This window comes from Pempheris klunzingeri, chromosome 11 (assembly GCF_042242105.1).
Source record: "Pempheris klunzingeri isolate RE-2024b chromosome 11, fPemKlu1.hap1, whole genome shotgun sequence".
NCBI classification, from domain to species: Eukaryota; Metazoa; Chordata; class Actinopteri; order Acropomatiformes; family Pempheridae; genus Pempheris; species Pempheris klunzingeri.
In genome coordinates this window covers 10,537,361-10,555,122 of record NC_092022.1, presented here as the reverse complement: position 1 = coordinate 10,555,122, position 17,762 = coordinate 10,537,361, and the positions used below count along the sequence as shown (strand labels likewise).

The 17,762-nt window shown below is 40.9% G+C and overlaps 3 protein-coding genes across 3 annotated transcripts; 1 reads left to right on the top strand and 2 right to left on the bottom strand.

Moving 5' to 3' along the window:
* The first annotated feature begins 350 nt into the window (after nucleotides 1-350).
* gstm.1 (glutathione S-transferase mu, tandem duplicate 1) lies at nucleotides 351-4,567 on the top strand. Its single transcript, XM_070840385.1, has 8 exons — nucleotides 351-480; nucleotides 2,178-2,253; nucleotides 2,342-2,406; nucleotides 2,509-2,590; nucleotides 2,907-3,004; nucleotides 3,092-3,187; nucleotides 3,801-3,911; nucleotides 4,141-4,567. Exons 1-8 carry the CDS (start codon nucleotides 445-447, stop codon nucleotides 4,234-4,236), a joined length of 660 nt encoding a protein of 219 aa, XP_070696486.1. The 5' UTR covers nucleotides 351-444; the 3' UTR covers nucleotides 4,237-4,567.
* Nucleotides 4,474-12,438, bottom strand: eps8l3b (EPS8 signaling adaptor L3b). The gene is made up of 20 exons (XM_070840383.1): nucleotides 12,276-12,438; nucleotides 11,439-11,549; nucleotides 11,116-11,228; nucleotides 10,961-11,025; nucleotides 10,709-10,867; nucleotides 10,079-10,228; nucleotides 9,812-9,894; nucleotides 9,565-9,698; nucleotides 9,181-9,314; nucleotides 8,926-9,061; nucleotides 8,761-8,831; nucleotides 8,538-8,612; nucleotides 8,306-8,451; nucleotides 7,100-7,316; nucleotides 6,803-6,837; nucleotides 6,572-6,665; nucleotides 5,939-6,055; nucleotides 5,339-5,427; nucleotides 5,100-5,232; nucleotides 4,474-5,018 (listed from the first exon to the last, which is right to left on the bottom strand). The coding sequence occupies exons 2-20, from the start codon at nucleotides 11,474-11,476 to the stop codon at nucleotides 4,977-4,979; spliced, it is 2,031 nt and encodes a 676-aa protein (XP_070696484.1). The 5' UTR covers nucleotides 11,477-11,549; nucleotides 12,276-12,438; the 3' UTR covers nucleotides 4,474-4,976.
* A 346-nt stretch (nucleotides 12,439-12,784) lies between these two features.
* atp5pb (ATP synthase peripheral stalk-membrane subunit b) lies at nucleotides 12,785-17,206 on the bottom strand. The gene is made up of 7 exons (XM_070839461.1): nucleotides 17,080-17,206; nucleotides 16,109-16,145; nucleotides 15,829-15,974; nucleotides 15,201-15,364; nucleotides 14,837-14,962; nucleotides 13,958-14,137; nucleotides 12,785-13,037 (listed from the first exon to the last, which is right to left on the bottom strand). The coding sequence occupies exons 1-7, from the start codon at nucleotides 17,105-17,107 to the stop codon at nucleotides 12,966-12,968; spliced, it is 753 nt and encodes a 250-aa protein (XP_070695562.1). The 5' UTR covers nucleotides 17,108-17,206; the 3' UTR covers nucleotides 12,785-12,965.
* Between the last annotated feature and the right edge of the window lie 556 nt (nucleotides 17,207-17,762).

Below are 17,762 nucleotides of genomic sequence, written 5' to 3'. Positions count from 1 at the left end.
GGTCAGGTTTTATGCAATAATCCCTGCATACACTCTTGTAGTGCAGCTTTAGTAGAGTAGTGCAGCTGTAGTTGAGTGTTTCTGTGTCATGGAAAAGTCTGGACTCGCTGCCTCAGCATGACTCTGAGGTTTTCTGTTGGATAAAACAGGATTTCCACGCACAGTAATGGGTGTCACTCACCTACACTTCTCATGCCAGGTTGATATATGAAGTACAGTTGTGTGCATTCACGTGTTGATGGATGTTTTAGTAGTGCAAACACAAAAACCGGTTTGTAGGAGCGGCTCCATTCAAAGTAGTAATGTGTGACCGCCCGGCTCAGCCCGCCCACCTCCTCCGTGTGGAACAAACGAACCCACCTCCCCCTCCCTTCGGTCCACACAGTCGGTGCAGGAGCAGCGTGCGGTCGGTCGTCCACATCTGGTGTCAGAAAGTGATTAAAAATGACCATGAAACTGGCCTACTGGGATATTCGTGGGGTGAGTGGAGCCGCTTTCTTTGTTAGTGAAGTAACGGTGTCTCCTGTTGTTGGCAGCCGGCTGTAGTCCTCACAGACCGCCGCCTTCAAAACTCTCCATTTACCTCTGAAATACACGTTTTTACTGCATGTTAATTTATTTATCATCGTATTAGAAGTGTGTGATATTACATAACGTTGATAGCTCGTTGCTGCTCCATGCACTTGAACCGCTACTGTTATCGGTCTCGGTGCATTAGCAGTGACGCCTAGATGAGTCAAATAAAACTGTTGCTAAAGCTAGCTGACTGTTAGCTAACCTGCGCCAGTTTTAATTAGCCCTAGCCTTAATTATCCAGCGTGCAAACAATTAGAGCCTCTCATTGCTGGATTAAATTAAATAACTTGGCTGCATGCAATCAGCTAAAATAGTCAGAGCACCAGACTGACATGCTGCAACCTGCAGACACTGTAATTGTTAACTTGGATGTAAAAGGTCAAGTCTCTAAATGGTTAACTACCTATAACTACGCCTACAGGTCAGGGTGCAGCTTTCAAATATTTCAATATATATCATTCTCATACATCTACGTACTCTTAAAAACGTTCAACAAAATTATGCTAATTAGTTATCACATGCTCATTTTGTTTGACCAAGATGTAAAAGCCTAATGTGAAAATGGTTATACAAAGCAAACTAAGCAAGAAGCAGTGTTCAGTATTTCTACACTGATAAATGACACAAACTGCACACAAACGGTATGGTTGGTTAAACTCTGAGGATAAAACACAAAGTTCATTGTGGCTCTAAACTGATTTCAATTTTCAATTCAATTTATTTGTATAGCCCAATATCACAACAGAGTGTCTCATAGTGCTTTACAAAGTTCACTGAAATAAACAAGTGTAAGCGAACAAACAATCTAATAAAGAGTCCAGCAGTCGATGAGGCCAATGGATCAGTCCGATGGATCACCTGCCCTTTATGACCCTCCTTCTTCGGGAAGGAAAAACTCAAAAAACCCAGTGGGAAAAGAGAAACCTCCAGGAGCACCACAGTGAAGGAAAGATCCAGCTCCCAAGGACGGACAGGCTGTAGCCATGGACAGACGCACATCCGTTGGCTGATGGAGAACCACATCAGCGGGACCAGGATCCATAGGAACCACATCAGCAGAACCAGGACCAGGATCCATAGGAACCAGAGAACCACATCAGCAGAACCAGGACCAGGATCCACAGGAACTAGAGAACCACATCAGCAGGGCCAGGACCAGGACCCACAGGAACCAGAGAACCACATCAGCAGGGCCAGGACCAGGATCCACAGGATCAACAGGAACCTGAGAGATGAGAAAGCACAGAAAGACACAGATTTGTAGAAAATCATTTTACCTCGTTCATATAACTAAACTTTTATCCCCTGAAAGCTAGATTAATAAGACAGAACAAACCTCAACATTAACCTGTTGAGGACGAACAAGTCCTTGTGACCCTATACATGCACACATTCATCATGACTACAAGGTATTTAAGTCATCATAAGGGGCTTGGAGTTGCAGATTGGAGATTCAGAGTAAAACATTGTGAATGCATGTCAGCTTCAGACATCCACGTGTAAGCATCATGTCTCATGAACAGAAATATATTATGAAAGTCAAAATATCACCAACCTCTCCCATTTTTGATTTATTTATTTATTTTTGGACACTTCTGCAGCTTGCCCAGCCAATCCGTCTGCTGCTGGAGTACACTGGCACCAAGTATGACAACAAGTTTTATGTCTGTGGTGAAGGTAACGTACCTGTTCAACTGATAGCTGTCATAGATGTGTCCAAACAACATACCTAGTTAGTCATCTAACCCACATTTCTCTTCCACAGCTCCCAACTATGACAAGAGCTGCTGGTTTGATGAAAAACCCAAACTTGGAATGGATTTTGCTAATGTAAGTCAGTTTAACCTCACGAATGAGAGTTGTGAGTGTGAATATCAATTGCAGTGTAAAACATGAACTAATAATGATGTTGTGATTAACATCTTGCCGTAGCTGCCCTACTTGGAGGATGGAGACAGGAAGGTGGTGCAGAGCAATGCTATCATGAGATACATCGCTCGTAAGCACAATTTGTGTAAGTATTGTGTTTATTCCACATATGAATATTTAGTCAAAAGAGACAGCAGGTTGTTGTGAGCATTACAAATTCTGAAATCTCCTTAACCCTTTAATTCCGAGTGTGTTGTCAGCGACACGCTTGCGCGAGCGCACTTTGGATTACCGTAATTACGCCACGGTTTGCGGTATTGGAAAAAAAGGGTTTCTGAAAGCTTAGACATTGAGCTCAGGTTTTGAAGGGTTAAGAGAAAACCAAAGTTATTCATATGTTTCAGGTGTAGTGTGTCAGTCTTCATTCCCAGAGCGTCTCACTAAATCTGATCTGATCACAGGCGGAGAGACTGAGGATGAGAAGGTCCGTGTGGACATCTTGGAGAACCAGTCGATGGACTTCAGAAACGGCTTCGTGAGGCTGTGCTATACTGACTTTGTGAGTACTACATTAAAAGTTGGATTTTAATGTCATTTTACGCCTGTTGAATCTCAACTAACAACAACATCACCTCTGTGACACCAGGACAAGATGAAGCCAGGGTACCTCGAGATGCTATCTGGCGTACTGAAGCAGTTCTCAGATTTCTTGGGAGACCGGAAGTGGTTTGCTGGTGACAAGGTATGTCGTCCCTTAAACACGGGAGGCTTAATATGTTCGGCACAGTCATTGTTAAAGCAGCATTACACCGTAAATCTCATACATTTGGCATATAATGGCCTTGTGAATTTGATATGGTAAACATGTTGGCAGACAATTTCCCGTTTGCACACACAAAGCAACATTACACTCTGGCTACAATAACTTATGTGAAGTGGCTGCCCTGCAAAAATGCATCCTTTTAGTGGCAATGCCTGCAGCATATGTACAGCTTAGGGCTGTGTGAATCACAGACCAAACAAGATGGGGAGCTTTCATGTTGGGATTGTGAAACTTTTTCACAGAGTTTATGTGATATGGGTAAGACTTCTGGATGCTATGTAAGGGAAATTACAATGCAACCGCCGACTTGTACTTTCAAAATAAATTCCAAAAGTCATTTCCTTTTTATATCAGTAGATTAGTTCAAAAACATATTGATACTTTAAGACTTATTTGTGTGTAAAAGGGCCGTGCCTATTTATTAACACTCGTAGAGCAAATCTCCTTGTTCGTATAAAACAATTGAGTGGTGTAGCTGTAAAGACTATTTACAGCCTTTCTTTTGCTTTCATTGTGTTTATTAATGCTACAGATCACTTTTGTGGACTTCATTATGTACGAGCTGTTGGATCAGCACAGGATGTTTCATCCTACGTGCCTGGATGACTTCAAGAACCTCAAAGATCTGTTGGACCGTTTTGAGGTGAGAGCACTCAAGAATTTGTCAGATACAAAGAGCACAGCCTACATTTACCACTGAAGGTTGCAGTGAGGAAATAGAAAGTCCTGCACTCTAGCACCTTTTGTCCTCTGTGCTGCTGTTACAGCCTCAGCGTGATGTCTGTACAGAAGGTAAATGTATATGTGGAGCTGCCTCTCGTCATGTTAACAAACTAAGAACTCAATGACTCAGTATACATATGTCGCCCCAGGCTCTGGAGAAGATTGCTGCCTACATGAAGTCCGACAGATTCATGAAGACTCCTGTCAACAACAAGATGGCCAAGTGGGGAAACAAGAAAGAGTGAAGGACAATGCATTGACGCCTTAGAGAAATAATGAAAAGAACAATGTTCACAAGTGAAACTGATTCAATTACCTGTAAATTCAAAACTAGAGAAGTTTGTACTTTTTATAACCTGTTAGCTAGTTGGTTGTATGGGTTCCATGTCCTTTGAAGTTACATTCACTAATAATTTACACGCCTAAAAGACATTTTAGTTAAATCAGAATTGTATAAAAAGAAGACCAAGTTTGTACTGATATTAAGTAGAAACTTTAATTTGAGTTAAAGCACTTAATTTCTTTTGAAACAGATTTGACAGAGTGAATTAAAAACTGTTCTGACTTTTTCCTTCAGTTTGTGACTCAATTTCAGCATCATTTTCTTCACAATACACGACATCTAAGAATCAATTCAAGGAAAATATAACCAGGTATAAGTTACTGCAGTAGAAGTGTATGTATGTTTTCATACAGTATTTATCAAACATGGACACAATTATAGTTACTAAAGCGAATTAACTGTAGTGTTGGGTGAACGTATATATTTTGATTTAATTACTGTTTGAAAACTAAGTAAAATGCAGAAAAATTAATTTCTGATTAACTTCTAAGTTATGCAACATTTAGAACTTTATTCCCTTAAATAACAGAAATTGCACAAAAGATAATTCATGACATTAAAGAATTAGATGCCAATAATTCCACATGTTGATCTGTGGATGAGAATTCAGGAGAGAACTTGACAGGGCAGTGAAGCTGGTCTTTAGTAGCGGCTGTTGTACAGGCCTGATGGTTCACTGGCGAGCTGTAGGGAACAAGATTTAAATATTACTGATTTGCTGCAGTTTGGTGTGTGTGCACGTGCCTCACATGACCGTTTACTTACTGCTATGGCTGACTTAATGCCCTGAAGCTGGAAGAAGACTTTGCCTCCCTCCTCTGGACACACAGTCCTCATCTCATTCCTTGTCATCCCCAGAAGCAGTTCACCCGAGAGCACCCCGAGGGTGCTCACAGTGCTGCATGTAGAAAAAGAAACCGAATATTTGACTTCATCTTGTAAAACAAGTCTTATTGTACAAACATCTTATAGTTCCCAGTCCCTGTGTGCATCATTTCACTCACATTTTGGAGAAACTTTTGTACTCCAGCCAGGCTCTGACCTCTGCAGCTGTGGAGGTCAAGTCCAGAGTCACTGGACCGCGAGTGTCCCGCTGAGAGGGAGAGCAAAGTGAAATCTGTTTAACTCTCCAGTAGATCACCTGAACTGGACAGCAGCCACAAAACAGTCTGCAGTAGCTGTAAAGTAATCTTTTGGGGCAACTACACCCACTTAAAGTGTGGATTGTTATTCAAAGTGTTCGACAATATTACAGAAAGGATCCCTACAGAGATAAACCCGTAGGATCCTTTTTGTTTAACCTGAAACAGCTGTATATTGCTTTGTTCAAAGCCACCAAACTCAGTTGACAAAAACAATTTTACGTCAGTTTGGATCCAAACTAACGTGGATGTACTTGGACTGGCGAGGTTGCCCCCAAAGACTGCATCACAGCCATTGTAGTCCATTCATGGCTGAAGCAATCTACTGGACCAATGCCAAAAGCTTTTGTTCCTACCAGATCATTTCAAACCCAAAATATGTAAAATAAATAAATAGGGGCCAGGTTCAAAAATACTACAGTTATCCTTTAAATGGTCGTTCAGCAGTGCTGTGTCGCTCACAGGTAGATCTTCCATGGGCCTGGTGCTCTTCATCGGCTCCAGAACATTCTGAGGAACATTTCCTTCCTCATCACGGGAGTTGCGAACAAGCCACCATTGCTTGGATTTCTGAATCACCTGTAGGAAGCACAAAGAACCAAACACCTGAATGTTAATACTGACAGCTATAATCGTGGCTGTGGTAAATATGATTCATGAATCAAGAACAAGCAAACCACAGTTTTAACAAAAGGTACACTTAACTTCTAGCTAAAGGGGATAAAGGGGTTTGTGCATCCCTGTGAACCTGGGAGCTGTGTTATTGGGGTCTATAGCCCCTGATAGGGTCTCCCAGTGGAGGGGCCAGACTAAGAGCGATTAAAAAACCCCATCAGTAGAGGTGGATGTCAAAAACCAAATCCAACTCCGGTAACATTGGGACCTGCTAACACTGGACATCTTTGGCTGTATAACTGGATTTTATCTTTCTGAATAACATAATCATTTGCTTGGTAGATTAATTTTCAGTCACATTGCTGCAAACGTGCTTGATATATAAAAATGCATTTTGTCGATGCACAATTGTGTTGGACAAGTAATACTGGATAATACTTGTATTTCTGGGTAAGATGGTTATGTTTGTCATCATCTCACCTGAACCACATCACCCTTCATAATGCTCAGCTCTTGGTTGTTCCTGGCCATGAAATCGTAAATGACTCGCATGTACAGGGGTGGCTCACTGGAGCTGAAACGGCAGCAAACACACACTTTGTGACAGCAGTGCAGAAGACCAGTATAAAGACCAGCGAGTGCTGATTAAAAGAAATGTTCACAACAGCTGTGATCATAAAGCCATATTTAGGGCAGTGTAATCACACTCACTGTGGTGGTGAACGCCATGAACTGTTGGTCACAGGCTGTAAAAGGCAACAGGATGAAACTGAATGAGACTCGTGATAAAGGCTTCACTGGTTAGCTGCCTAATGATGTTTTGACTTGCATATTAAAGGTACTGACTGCCAGACAGAAGCAGTAACTGTAGTTGTGATAGCTACTTAAACTAATTTAGCAACAGTTAGATGTGTAGTTGTGACCTGATTTCTCTGCTAGAGCACCGTTAAGTCCCAAATATATTGCAGTTGAAAGTGAGTTAAAAGTGAGTAATTGTCAGTGTGGTACCTCCTCTGGCTGTCGTTGTGTCCCCCTGGGCGAGTAGCTCTGGCTTTCATTTATTTGTCCATTGGGTCGGCCAGATGGGAAGCGCTGGCTGCTGCTCCTGCTCATTGGACTGGTGTGATAAGGCAGCGGGGAAGGCATGCGTGACGGGGCCGGAGGCTGCCAGCCATCGTAGAACTCTGGGATGTAAACTGGGAAATCATCATCCGGCCATCTAGACCTGTGATGTGACAGTAGGGCAGGAATCTGTTAGACAAGTAAAAGTCTAAAGGGAATTGTTTAAAGTAACATAACTTCCTCAAACATTTCTGCACAGTTTGGTTTTTCTCAAACATCTGTGAATGATAGATTTGAGATCATTCAAACATGGCAAATGTATACAACAAACAAACAGCAGAAAGTCAGGCCCTGGCATGTAGCTTGTTTTGATCACAAAATCAAAGCAGCTTAGTAGAAAGCTGTACAGCTAGTCTGTTCAAAAGTCTCAAAATATCATTCAAAATTCAGCCCATGAATTAACATGTGATATTTTTTATTTGATCTGTACAAAAGCCAAAGTGTAAAACTGAATTATGTGCCAGACTATTTTTTGGCAGAGCACAGTGATTCCACTGGCTGCGTGTCAGTGACTTTCTGTTCACAGGCTGATTTTTTTAACTGTTGATGATTTACTATTGCTGTACTATTGCAGATAAGTTAGAAGAAGCTAATATTAAAACCTAAGTGCTGCTTTTCTTGCTATCTTTTCTTTAATGTTAATATGCAGCTTTTCCCACAAATAAGGTGGTCAAACAGCACTGGAGTGGTTTTCCTGAAGACTATAGACATAAAAAGACAAAGCAAGTTAAGCACCAGTCAAAGGGATTTTTCACAACTGAAGCAGTCCTAAAGTTGTTCTTATTAATGGTTTATAACCACTATACCATTGTTAATTGCTAATTAATTTGGTAAATTAATGCCCTTATTTAGGATTTACCATCTTAAAGATGAAATTAGTAGTAGTTTCAAATTAAATCACTCCCATTTCTTTCCATATAGGACATGAGTGCAACATCAACTCTGACCTATATTTACATATCAGCAAACACCCTGATACTACCGCCCAAGTTAATGCGTGTCAGGGCAGGTGTAGGTGCAGCCACGGGGCTATATATGAGCAGGTTACAAGCTTTATAAAAAGACTTATGTAAGTGTGGGAGGCCGCTTTACCTGGGGACGTTCCAGGATTTTCCCAGAGACCTCCACAGGTGGTCCTCCTCTGGGCCCACGACCTGACTGAGCAGCTGTACGGCTGTGTCTGTCAGCAGGGGAGACAGCACAGTAGGAGGCAGGTCTGCTGGATACTGAGGCACTATCTGCAAACATGTTGAAAAATATGAACACACTTTGTACAGTGGAGTGACAATCACGGGAAACGGTTGGTAGTTTAGGTGTAGCTCACCATGCCTAAACTAGTGAAGAAGATGTGGACAAACTCTGCAGCACTGGGGCTGGTCAGTATCCCGTCCAGCTGGCCCTGCGATATGAAGAGATTTTCAGTCACGCTCTGCTGCAATCAAACTTTCCAGTAAATACGCAGGAGCCTTCATCTAAATTTTTTCCAAAACCACTCTGGTCAATTTGTGATCTGCTAAGATGTTTAAAGACTTAAAACAAGTATTTACCAGCAGATTGAATCCATATTTGACTTTCTGAAGACAGGAGATATATTCCGCCGAAGTTGGCAGACTGACAGCTGCAGGAGAAAATACTTATGAGACACAAACATCTGTGCCATCAGTACGTCTGTGCCTATAGGAGGCCACTTACAGATAAACTGGATACGTTACCATTTTTCTTTGATTTATTCTTCTTAGGCTTGTTTTTCTTATCACTCTTGTTGTCTTTCAGTGAAGGTGTATTTGCTGCAACCGACACTTTGCCCATGAAGGCCTCCAAATCACTTATAACATGGTTTAAAATGTCCTGTGAAAAGGAGCACAAGAATGATTCAAAACACATGCAGCGGCAACATCTATGATAATTCATCACTGATATAATCCACTACCTACAACTAATGTAAACAGTTCAATTTTAGCACTGACCATGTTCCTTTGTGTGTCTGTTTGCTCATGTGATAAAGGCACTTCCGGGCCCCTCTGTAATTCATGAAGATCACGATGGGGCACTGCAGCCTCTTGTGGAGTGTATGCCCGAGGAGCCGGCATATGAATATTTTCTATAGGGCAATGAAACATGGTAGGAGACAAATATCAGTGTGGGTGCACTTCAGGAGCAACATTGACACAGTTAAAAACATACTGCATACAGTTTATGGCTCAATCCATCTTATTTGCACACAACACATCCATAAAGTTGTTGAGATTTTTTGAGGAAATTAAAAATCTACGTCAGCTGTAGGTAAGCACTACTGACAGAAACATTTTTTTTCATGTACGCACAGTAGATCAGATTAATCTGTGCTATACCGGGCTCTCTGCTGCTCCACTGTGGAGGCGGGTGGTCTGGCTGTGGCGGGATCCTCTCTTGCTGCAAAGGACGAGGCCCAGCCTGCCGGAAACTTCCTGGAACACGTTGCCCGATGATATTCTCAAGGTTACTCCTGGGAGCATCAATGACAGACAGCTCTCAATGCATTTTACTGTTCAGGCTATTTATTTGTCCCTCCTCTGCTTTCTCATTAATGTATTATTTCCATCTCAGGCTGGACTGTACCTGATGTCAGACTGCCCTCTGCGTGGCTCCACATCTCCTCCTTTTTGGACTGCCTTATCCAGATCGCTCTTGATGTGCTCCGCCTGGTAAAACAGATCTGCTTTGAATCAAAATCCTACATGACACAAGCAAAAACAGCTTGTGTTGTATGAAATAGTGATAATAGTTTCAAAGCGCAGCCCTGATTTCAGAGGTTGCACACTAACGCATCCCCCCGCTTCCCTAGAAGCTTTCAGGAGGCTAAACTTGTGGTGAAACGTGACTCACCCCGGTCTCCTCACACTGGAACATGAAAACCTGGGGAGTGGGTTTGTTGCGTTGCTGCACAGTTACTGTCAGCAGAGAGTTGTAGCTGCAGCTGTCCAGCACAGCTTTGGTTTGCAGGATGCTACTCAAAGGCAGCGACTCCAGCTCTGCCTTTAGAATGAACGGGACAAACATTAGGACCACAGGTTGATGAAAGTGAATACACCATCTAAAAATCATCTAAAAAAACCATCAGTACATACAGCAAATACAAACAGATATGCTGTTGAGATGGTTTCAAATACTAAAAGAGTTTTGATTTATGTGACTGTGTAGATGAAAATCAAGCATTTTTCAGGGAGTATATTTGAATTGAAGCATATTCCTAACCTTGAAAACATGATGGTTAAACTTAAGAACTATCCAAACTTTCAAGACTTTGTACGGACCCTGCTTCCAACTATTTGGTAGCAGTTTCCTGTTTAAACAAGACAACACCTGCATGCACAAAGCCAGGTCTATCCAACACCTTTGGGATGAACTGGAGCACAGACTGTGAGCTTGTGGTTTTAAAATTAGGTGTTCATTTACATATGAGTTATGATGTCCACATACTTATGGCCATGTGCTGTATTTGTTTAAATTACCAACCTTGGTCTCAATGTCACTGAGCAGTAGATACCCTCCCTGAGCCTCCATGATCATCTCCTGGGGCCACAGACGACCTTTGACATCCAGCCTCTTCAGCTTGGCCACACAGCTGTCCAGCGTCTTCATCTCCTGGCCGTCCAGCTCACAGGTGAACAGGTGCTGTGGGGTCAAAGTGGAGGGTCATGGGTGAGGAGAGCTGACGGTTGTAGTCTTAGGTATGTGTATGTCTCCATGCTGGAGCAGATTTCATACCTCCACTCTGAAGTGGAAGTTGTCCGTATGTCTGTTCAGTGTCTCGGAGTACTCCTTTCTCTGCACTGATGTAAAGAACATAGTTGTTTTGTTTTTTTAAATGTCTCACAGAAATGAGAAAATAATGGATGCTCTGTTTTTATGTCTGAACATACTGTATATTGATTTTCCACTAGGCCTGGACATGTTTCTCTGCAGCAGTAACTCCCTGATGTCATCTTGTTGGAAAGCCTTCCTCTGCTGAGGGAGTTCGTCCTGTGAGAAACCCCTGAAGCACAACAAAAGGTAACCCATCAAACAGGAGAAGTGGGGTACCTTTCAATAAAACCATCCTCAGCTACTACAAACTAGTGTTTTATCATGAAAGGGTGTGTATAGAGCATTGTAAAGCTCTCCAACTGGTGCTCCAATACTTCATCCAATCCAAATTAATCCTGGTGATTGTTGAACCTGAAAGTGAAATTAAACTTTTACTAACCTTGGGGAATAAGAGAAAGGTCTGGTGTTCCCAAACATTTTTAAACTAGTACGTTCGTCTTTTTTGGAAAAGTTAAAACTTCAGATTGGCAAGAATCACTCCAGTCCGGTCCTGTAAGAAGAGATGATTATCTGACACATCATGAGTAACTGTGTCATATTAAAACAGGACAGATGATTACAAGGATACAGGCTCCACATAACGCACACAGAATTTGTTTGCCCAGTTGGGATATTTACAGATTTTGAGAGCTTAAAGCTGGACTAACTTAAAAAGGATTGATAAAATACATTCTTCCTTTTATATATTACAAGTTCAATTCATAAGTAACAAAATACACCCAATGTTTCTCTCCTACAGTTTAACTGATTACCGAGATCAATTATTTACTTACACACTACATTTTACCCTTAACTTGTTGTTTTCAGTTATAGTAACACAATAAGAGGGGAATTTCCCAGTTAGTTACACCGTTAAAAATTCACAGTTAAAAATCATTAATCAGAGTCCTGATAGGACTTAGATCAGAATAAGGGTAAGATCAGTGTAACCAGGTGTTCCGACATATCAGCTGATTCTCCTTCATGTATCTAAAGGTTAAGACATAAACTTTAAAAACACCTGCTCCAACTCAGAGACATGAAACAGAAGTACACAAACGGTCACATACCTCCTGGATTGAATGTAGGATGAAAGATGAGTTTTCCTGTCAACAGAAACAGATTTCCATTTCTAAGCAGAACGTGGTGCCACCAGTTATCATGATTTATGTAACCCCCTTCGATCTTAAACCTCTAATCACTTCACCCATACAAAATGTTTTCATCCAGTTTTTACCCGTCAGTGTCAGCTCTGCTCCGCTGTCATCGTTCCCTTCTTTCACACAGATTTTCCACCAAGACTACTCACAGCACAAAGCATCAGTTCCTCTTGCAGCTTACCGAGAAATTTTCCTTGACTTCCTGCATGAAGGCACCAGGATCAAAGTGCAACGATCTGATAGGAGTGACGGATCAGGAGGGTTGGCCCGGTTTGTTATGAGGATAAGTATTTGAGGTGGATGGCAGCAAATCTGTGGCTCATTATGAGTCCAAAGGTTTAGAAATGCCTCACAGTATCTCCTTCACAGTGATCAAAGGTCTCAAGTGCTCCACAAAATGCTCTTACGCAGTAACTTAGCAGTCAAGCTCAAGCGTAATTTATTGTAGCTATAAAAATGATGACGGCAGTATTTTCCAAATACACCTAAAGACACTGAGAAAATATTTAAGCAAAGGTTAAACAAAACGTGGAAAGAATGAAATGATCACTTGAAGTGGGGAAAAAAAAAAAAACTAGCCAGTTGATGTTGAATAAGAGAACCATTTATTTTACCATCAGGTGACACGTAAATACTGTACACACCCATAATATTGACAGAGACTATCTTTGAAGAGGAAATAGTTTATTCTGTAAAGAAAAGTGAGCGTCTCGTCATGGGACAATGAGTGAGGGGGTTAGAGTAGCCTTCTCCAAAGACTTGACAGCTTAGGCTTTGGCCTGGGTGGCCTTAGCCAGAGCATTCAGGTCTGTGATGCACTTGGCAATGCTCTCCTTCTCCTGAAAGAAAAACAAACACACATTTAAAGCCATAGAGTGTCACCGTGTTGATCAGAGGTCTGTTACAAAAAAAATTGAACTTTTGATGACTAAAGATCATTTTATTATTAGGAATCAGCTCAGGATCAATAATAAAATAGCAAATTCGACTGGTGAGTTTTTGGTAGTTTTTAATTTTTTTTGTGGATGCATTACTTCCTTTGTGTCCTTTTTTAATTTGACAAAGACCAAAGGTCTCAGATTTTGGAAGAACTAAATATGAAATAAAATGGTCTTAAAGTGGCAAAATGAATCATGAACTATCTGATCAAATAAACCGTTCAGGCCCAGATATTTTTTCTGGAAATTTTCGAGTCGTCTTATAGCCAAGGACTAGACATTTTTACGTTCTTCATATTTTACACATTATGCAACATGTTCACAACACCAGATATTCTTTATAGTGGAGAGAATACCAGTGCAACACCAGCTCCTACAAAGTGTTTTGTATTATGGGTATTATTGGTATTATTAGTAGCCTTAATTGTGCTCGGCTAGCTAGAAGTCTATATACAGTGAGTAATCATCCTTAAAAGTGTTAAAACAGTTTAACCTACAGGAGTTTATTACAGCTCATATGGAGTGTTTTTATGTAAAGCAGAAACAGACCACAGATTTCATCTTCTGTCAAGACAAAAAGTGCAAACTGCTTGAGAAAATAACCTAACCTCACACAAATGTAGGATTTCCTGTCAGTTTTTCACTTTTAAGAGAAAAGTCTGAAAGGATGAGAACTCAAGTTCAAGTTGTTTGAACGGGGGTGGGTCATCTTATACTTGGGGTAAAAAAAACATACCAAACCCAAAAAAAACTACAGTAAAACAGTTTTCAGATAACACCCAAACATCCCTTGGCTGACAGTTTGACACAAAAGGACTGACCTGCTGTGGAGTGATGCTGCTGACGACACTCTTCTCCACCCAGTTCACCATGTGCTCCTGCTCCATCCGGCGGTGGAGGTCCTGCAGGGCGATCTGGTAGTCCAAGCGCCTCTTCACCTCATTGGTCACCGTGTGTAGCCTCTCTCTGTAGTTGGTCTCCAGCAGCATGGCCACGTTGTTCTGAGAGCAAAAGAGGAGTTCGTGAAGTCCTAGTAAGTACATTACCGCAATGCTCTCCTTCTATTATGCATCTTCCACATTCATTTTAAGCAGGTTAAACTCCTTCTTCACAAGCTCATGAGATCGTGTTGCAACTTAAGTGACATAAAGAGAAGTTTGTAATTGGATTTGAGACCAGAGAAACACACAGCTCTTCACATTAATCAGAATTCTTACAAACCACCTATGACATACCTTTAAATGAAAACGTTTTTTTTCCTAAGATGTTGTAAAATATGTCATATGCTAATATATGGAGCCAGAATTCAGGCCACAAATACCTAAAGAGATGAGAAGCAAATGTGTGACTAATTGTCGAGTGTTGCACAGATCAGTGTCAAGTTGACTGATGATTTATTCAATTATGGATTCTTATTTTTCCAAGGTATTCATATATTTTCTTATTATCTTAATATCACAGTTCCCCTCATTCATGGTAGTCATAGCAGGTTTCTTTTATCCACTCTCTGATGTTGTAATTTCTACTTTTAGCAGAGGTCAATAAATGGCAAAGGCTACACAGTGATGCCCCTTTACATCCTCAAAGCTCGAAGTAAAACAGTGCTGGGCAACTACCTGCAGTCAGTATGGATTGTTGTGTAAATATGAAGCAGGACATTATGAACAGTGAAGATATTGGAAAATAAAAATGCTGCTTACTCTCTTGGCGTCAAAGAGCGCGCCTCTTCCCTCTGCCCTCCACTGCTCCTTCTTCTCAGTCTCGATAGCCTCAGTGAGGTTGGCCATGGCGAAGTCCTTCACCTCCTGAACCTTGGCTACTTTCTCCTGCAAACACAATTACACAGCAAGATGACAGGGGTACTCACAGAGGCTGTGCACAAAAGAGAAGACCAAAGACTGAAAGCCTGCAGCTTGATCACAAACCACCGATTAACTTTAAAGACTAACCTCCTTACAACAAAACAACAGGAATAAGCATCTATACACAAGAAACTGAGATCTTCTTCCAGGTGCCCTACTACAGACCATAAAAAAAGATAAACAAAAATCTGTGTCAGCCTACCTCATTCAGTTTGTCAGCAAAAGCTGCAACATCTGGACCAAATTTCTTGACGCCATAGATGATGATGGCGCCCATGCAGAGGGCAGCCATCGTCTCGTGGTTGATGATGTAGATTTCCTTGGAAAGCAGGTAGACGAGGAGACCAGTGCCCAGCATGTAGGGTCCTGGTGAGAGAAGGGAAAACATTTTTTTTTAGCTTGATTCTATCCTCATATCTTACTCTGCAAAATCCTAATTGTGTCTTTATATGTCTCTTTAATGCCCTGTTTCACTTGTCTTGTCGTAATGCCTTCTCTATTTTATGTATTTTGTACAAAAAAAGCTTCTATCAAAACAAATGTTCCTTGTGAAACCATTTGATTTTTACTTAAAATGACATACCACTTTTAACTATCAGCATTATTAAACTAAGGACAGAACACCGATGTCTAATATGTTTATATTTGAGCTAATGAGAATGAATAAGCATCTACTTTGAGTAGCTAGTAATTCTAAAATTGCTATTTACCATTTTGTGTGACTGAAGGGATACAGAAGAATTTAAATACAAAGCATTTCATTTAAGAGATTGTCTGTTTTTAACAGAAATTAAATAACCAAAAGATGAGTCTTGTCTCTGGTTACTGACCTGTGACTCCAGTTTTGGGGTACAGAAGCTGGAAAATCTCTTCTGGGAAAATGCCATGGCGGACTTTGCCTCCGTGCTCGGGCAGAGGCGGCACTGGGGCCAGACTCTGAGACGTTGTGTGCAGGGAGCGAGAAGCCTGGACCAGACTGTGGGGATGCAACATTATTAATAGCTTTGAGAGGGACCACGGTCATTGGATTTCTATATGATGATGCTAAAAACGTATCCTCATGTCAATAACAAATAGAATGAATGAACCAACTTTTAAAAAGACACATACCCAGCTCCGAGGGGGCCACTGCCTCTCAGGGCACTGGCTGCAAACAGAACAAACAATGACATAAAATCATGGGTGCAACTAACACTTATTTTCATTTATGTTTAATCTGTTGGTTATTTTCTTGATTAATCCACACATCTCTTAAACTGTTTCAACAATAGCTGACCAGTATAACCTTCAAGAGGGAAGGATCAAAACAAATGTTCCCTGTGAAAGCATTTATGACTTTTATTTGAAATTTCAAGTTACTACTTTTAACTATAAGCATTATTAAGCTAAGGACAGAACGCTGATGTCTAATATGTTATGTATATTTGAGCTAATGAAAATGAATAGGCATTTTGAGTAGCTAGTAATGGTAAAATTGCTGTTAAATAGAAGTGTAACTAATACACACAATGACAACAAAGGGCCTAACTTTACTGTACAATGACACAAGTCAAAACCCCAATTATAGGATGAGGCCATTTTTAATACCTGAATACAAATTAGTATGAGCAGCATGTCTGTTAGCATTAAGGCTGGCTTTAATCGAACAGTATGTAAAGCATCATAATAAAACACACACTTTTAATGTACACAAAGCTGACTAATGTTAGCTGTCAAAAAGGTGACATCTGCAGGCATGCAGAGCTAAAGCTAGCTCATCTAGCTATGGCTAGCTAGCTTCATTAAACTTAGCTGTAACAAACTGCTGATGTCTGCTAGAGACACAGAAAATGCTGCACAGTCAACGACATGACCGATAAATATATTAAAAGATAAACTAAAGTCTACACTTTCAGAGCTTGTAGGTTGCACTAGTTACCTACAGCTAGCATTAGCGTGTCTCTCATTCAATGTGCGGCCTTCACTTTACCCTTCAGCTTCACATTCACTTTAAACTTTAAATTCTCCCCGTTAATCATTTCCCGTCTGGAAATGTTACGTAGGTTTAATTATTAGCTTCAGAAACCGGCGTTAGTACATACCTGAGACTAAGACAAGCCTGGACAGCATGTTTGAAGGATCAAGTGCCGACTTTAAGCTACACCGGGCACCCTTGTTTCGGCCTCTTCGTGCCCTTCTGCAAAGAGCCACAAGTATGGCGGTCAAACGAGATATCCTCCTGAAACATCGCGAGAGTTCCCGAGAGCTCCTATTTTTAGGGTTGGTACATCAATGGGCCGCTGGATGGCGCTGTAGGCATGTTTCTGACTGTCCTGAAATCTGCTTTGGACGAATTGAGGGGATTATGGTTTTATGTGAGGTTATTGATCCAGCGTTTTAGATTAATTAACTTTAATGACTTTAATCAAGCTGACTTAAAGTAAAATATGGAGTCAGCCTGTCAGTCAGCTTAATGTAGGTACACACACACACACACACACGCAATCACACTACCAGCTACTTAAATTAGATTGAACTTTATTGTCATGGTGTAGATTTAAAGTTAGACATCTAAACTGAAGTGCAAAAAAGCAGTAAAATCCAGAGTATGTACATATGTGTACTGGTGATATATAAATTGATAATATACATGCAGTATGAACAACATTAACCGTAGAACAGTGTGTGACGAATAAACTAAAACATAGTATTAGTATAAACGTGTGCAGGAATAACAGTAGGCAGTGCATTTATAAATATGTGTACAAGGTGTAAGTACAAAAAG

What these genes read in the sequence shown, in the direction of transcription:
- gstm.1 (XM_070840385.1), top strand. Translation starts at nt 445, where the DNA reads ATGACCATGAAACTGGCCTACTGGGATATTCGTGGG. An exon ending in TTGGAATGGATTTTGCTAAT is followed by an intron (nt 2,407 to 2,508) that starts GTAAGTCAGTTT and finishes ATCTTGCCGTAG; the next exon opens with CTGCCCTACTTGGAGGATGG. An exon ending in CGCTCGTAAGCACAATTTGT is followed by an intron (nt 2,591 to 2,906) that starts GTAAGTATTGTG and finishes ATCTGATCACAG; the next exon opens with GCGGAGAGACTGAGGATGAG.
- atp5pb (XM_070839461.1), bottom strand. Translation starts at nt 17,107, where the DNA reads ATGCTGTCCAGGCTTGTCTTAGTCTCAG. An exon ending in CGCTCTTTGACGCCAAGAGA is followed by an intron (nt 14,138 to 14,836) that starts GTAAGCAGCATT and finishes TTTTGCTCTCAG; the next exon opens with AACAACGTGGCCATGCTGCT. An exon ending in GCAGCATCACTCCACAGCAG is followed by an intron (nt 13,038 to 13,957) that starts GTCAGTCCTTTT and finishes TTTTTCTTTCAG; the next exon opens with GAGAAGGAGAGCATTGCCAA.
- eps8l3b (XM_070840383.1), bottom strand. Translation starts at nt 11,476, where the DNA reads ATGTTTGGGAACACCAGACCTTTCTCTTATTCCCCAAG. An exon ending in TAGTGGAAAATCAATATACA is followed by an intron (nt 11,026 to 11,115) that starts GTATGTTCAGAC and finishes TCTTTACATCAG; the next exon opens with TGCAGAGAAAGGAGTACTCC. An exon ending in TCATGGCGTTCACCACCACA is followed by an intron (nt 6,666 to 6,802) that starts GTGAGTGTGATT and finishes CTGCCGTTTCAG; the next exon opens with CTCCAGTGAGCCACCCCTGT.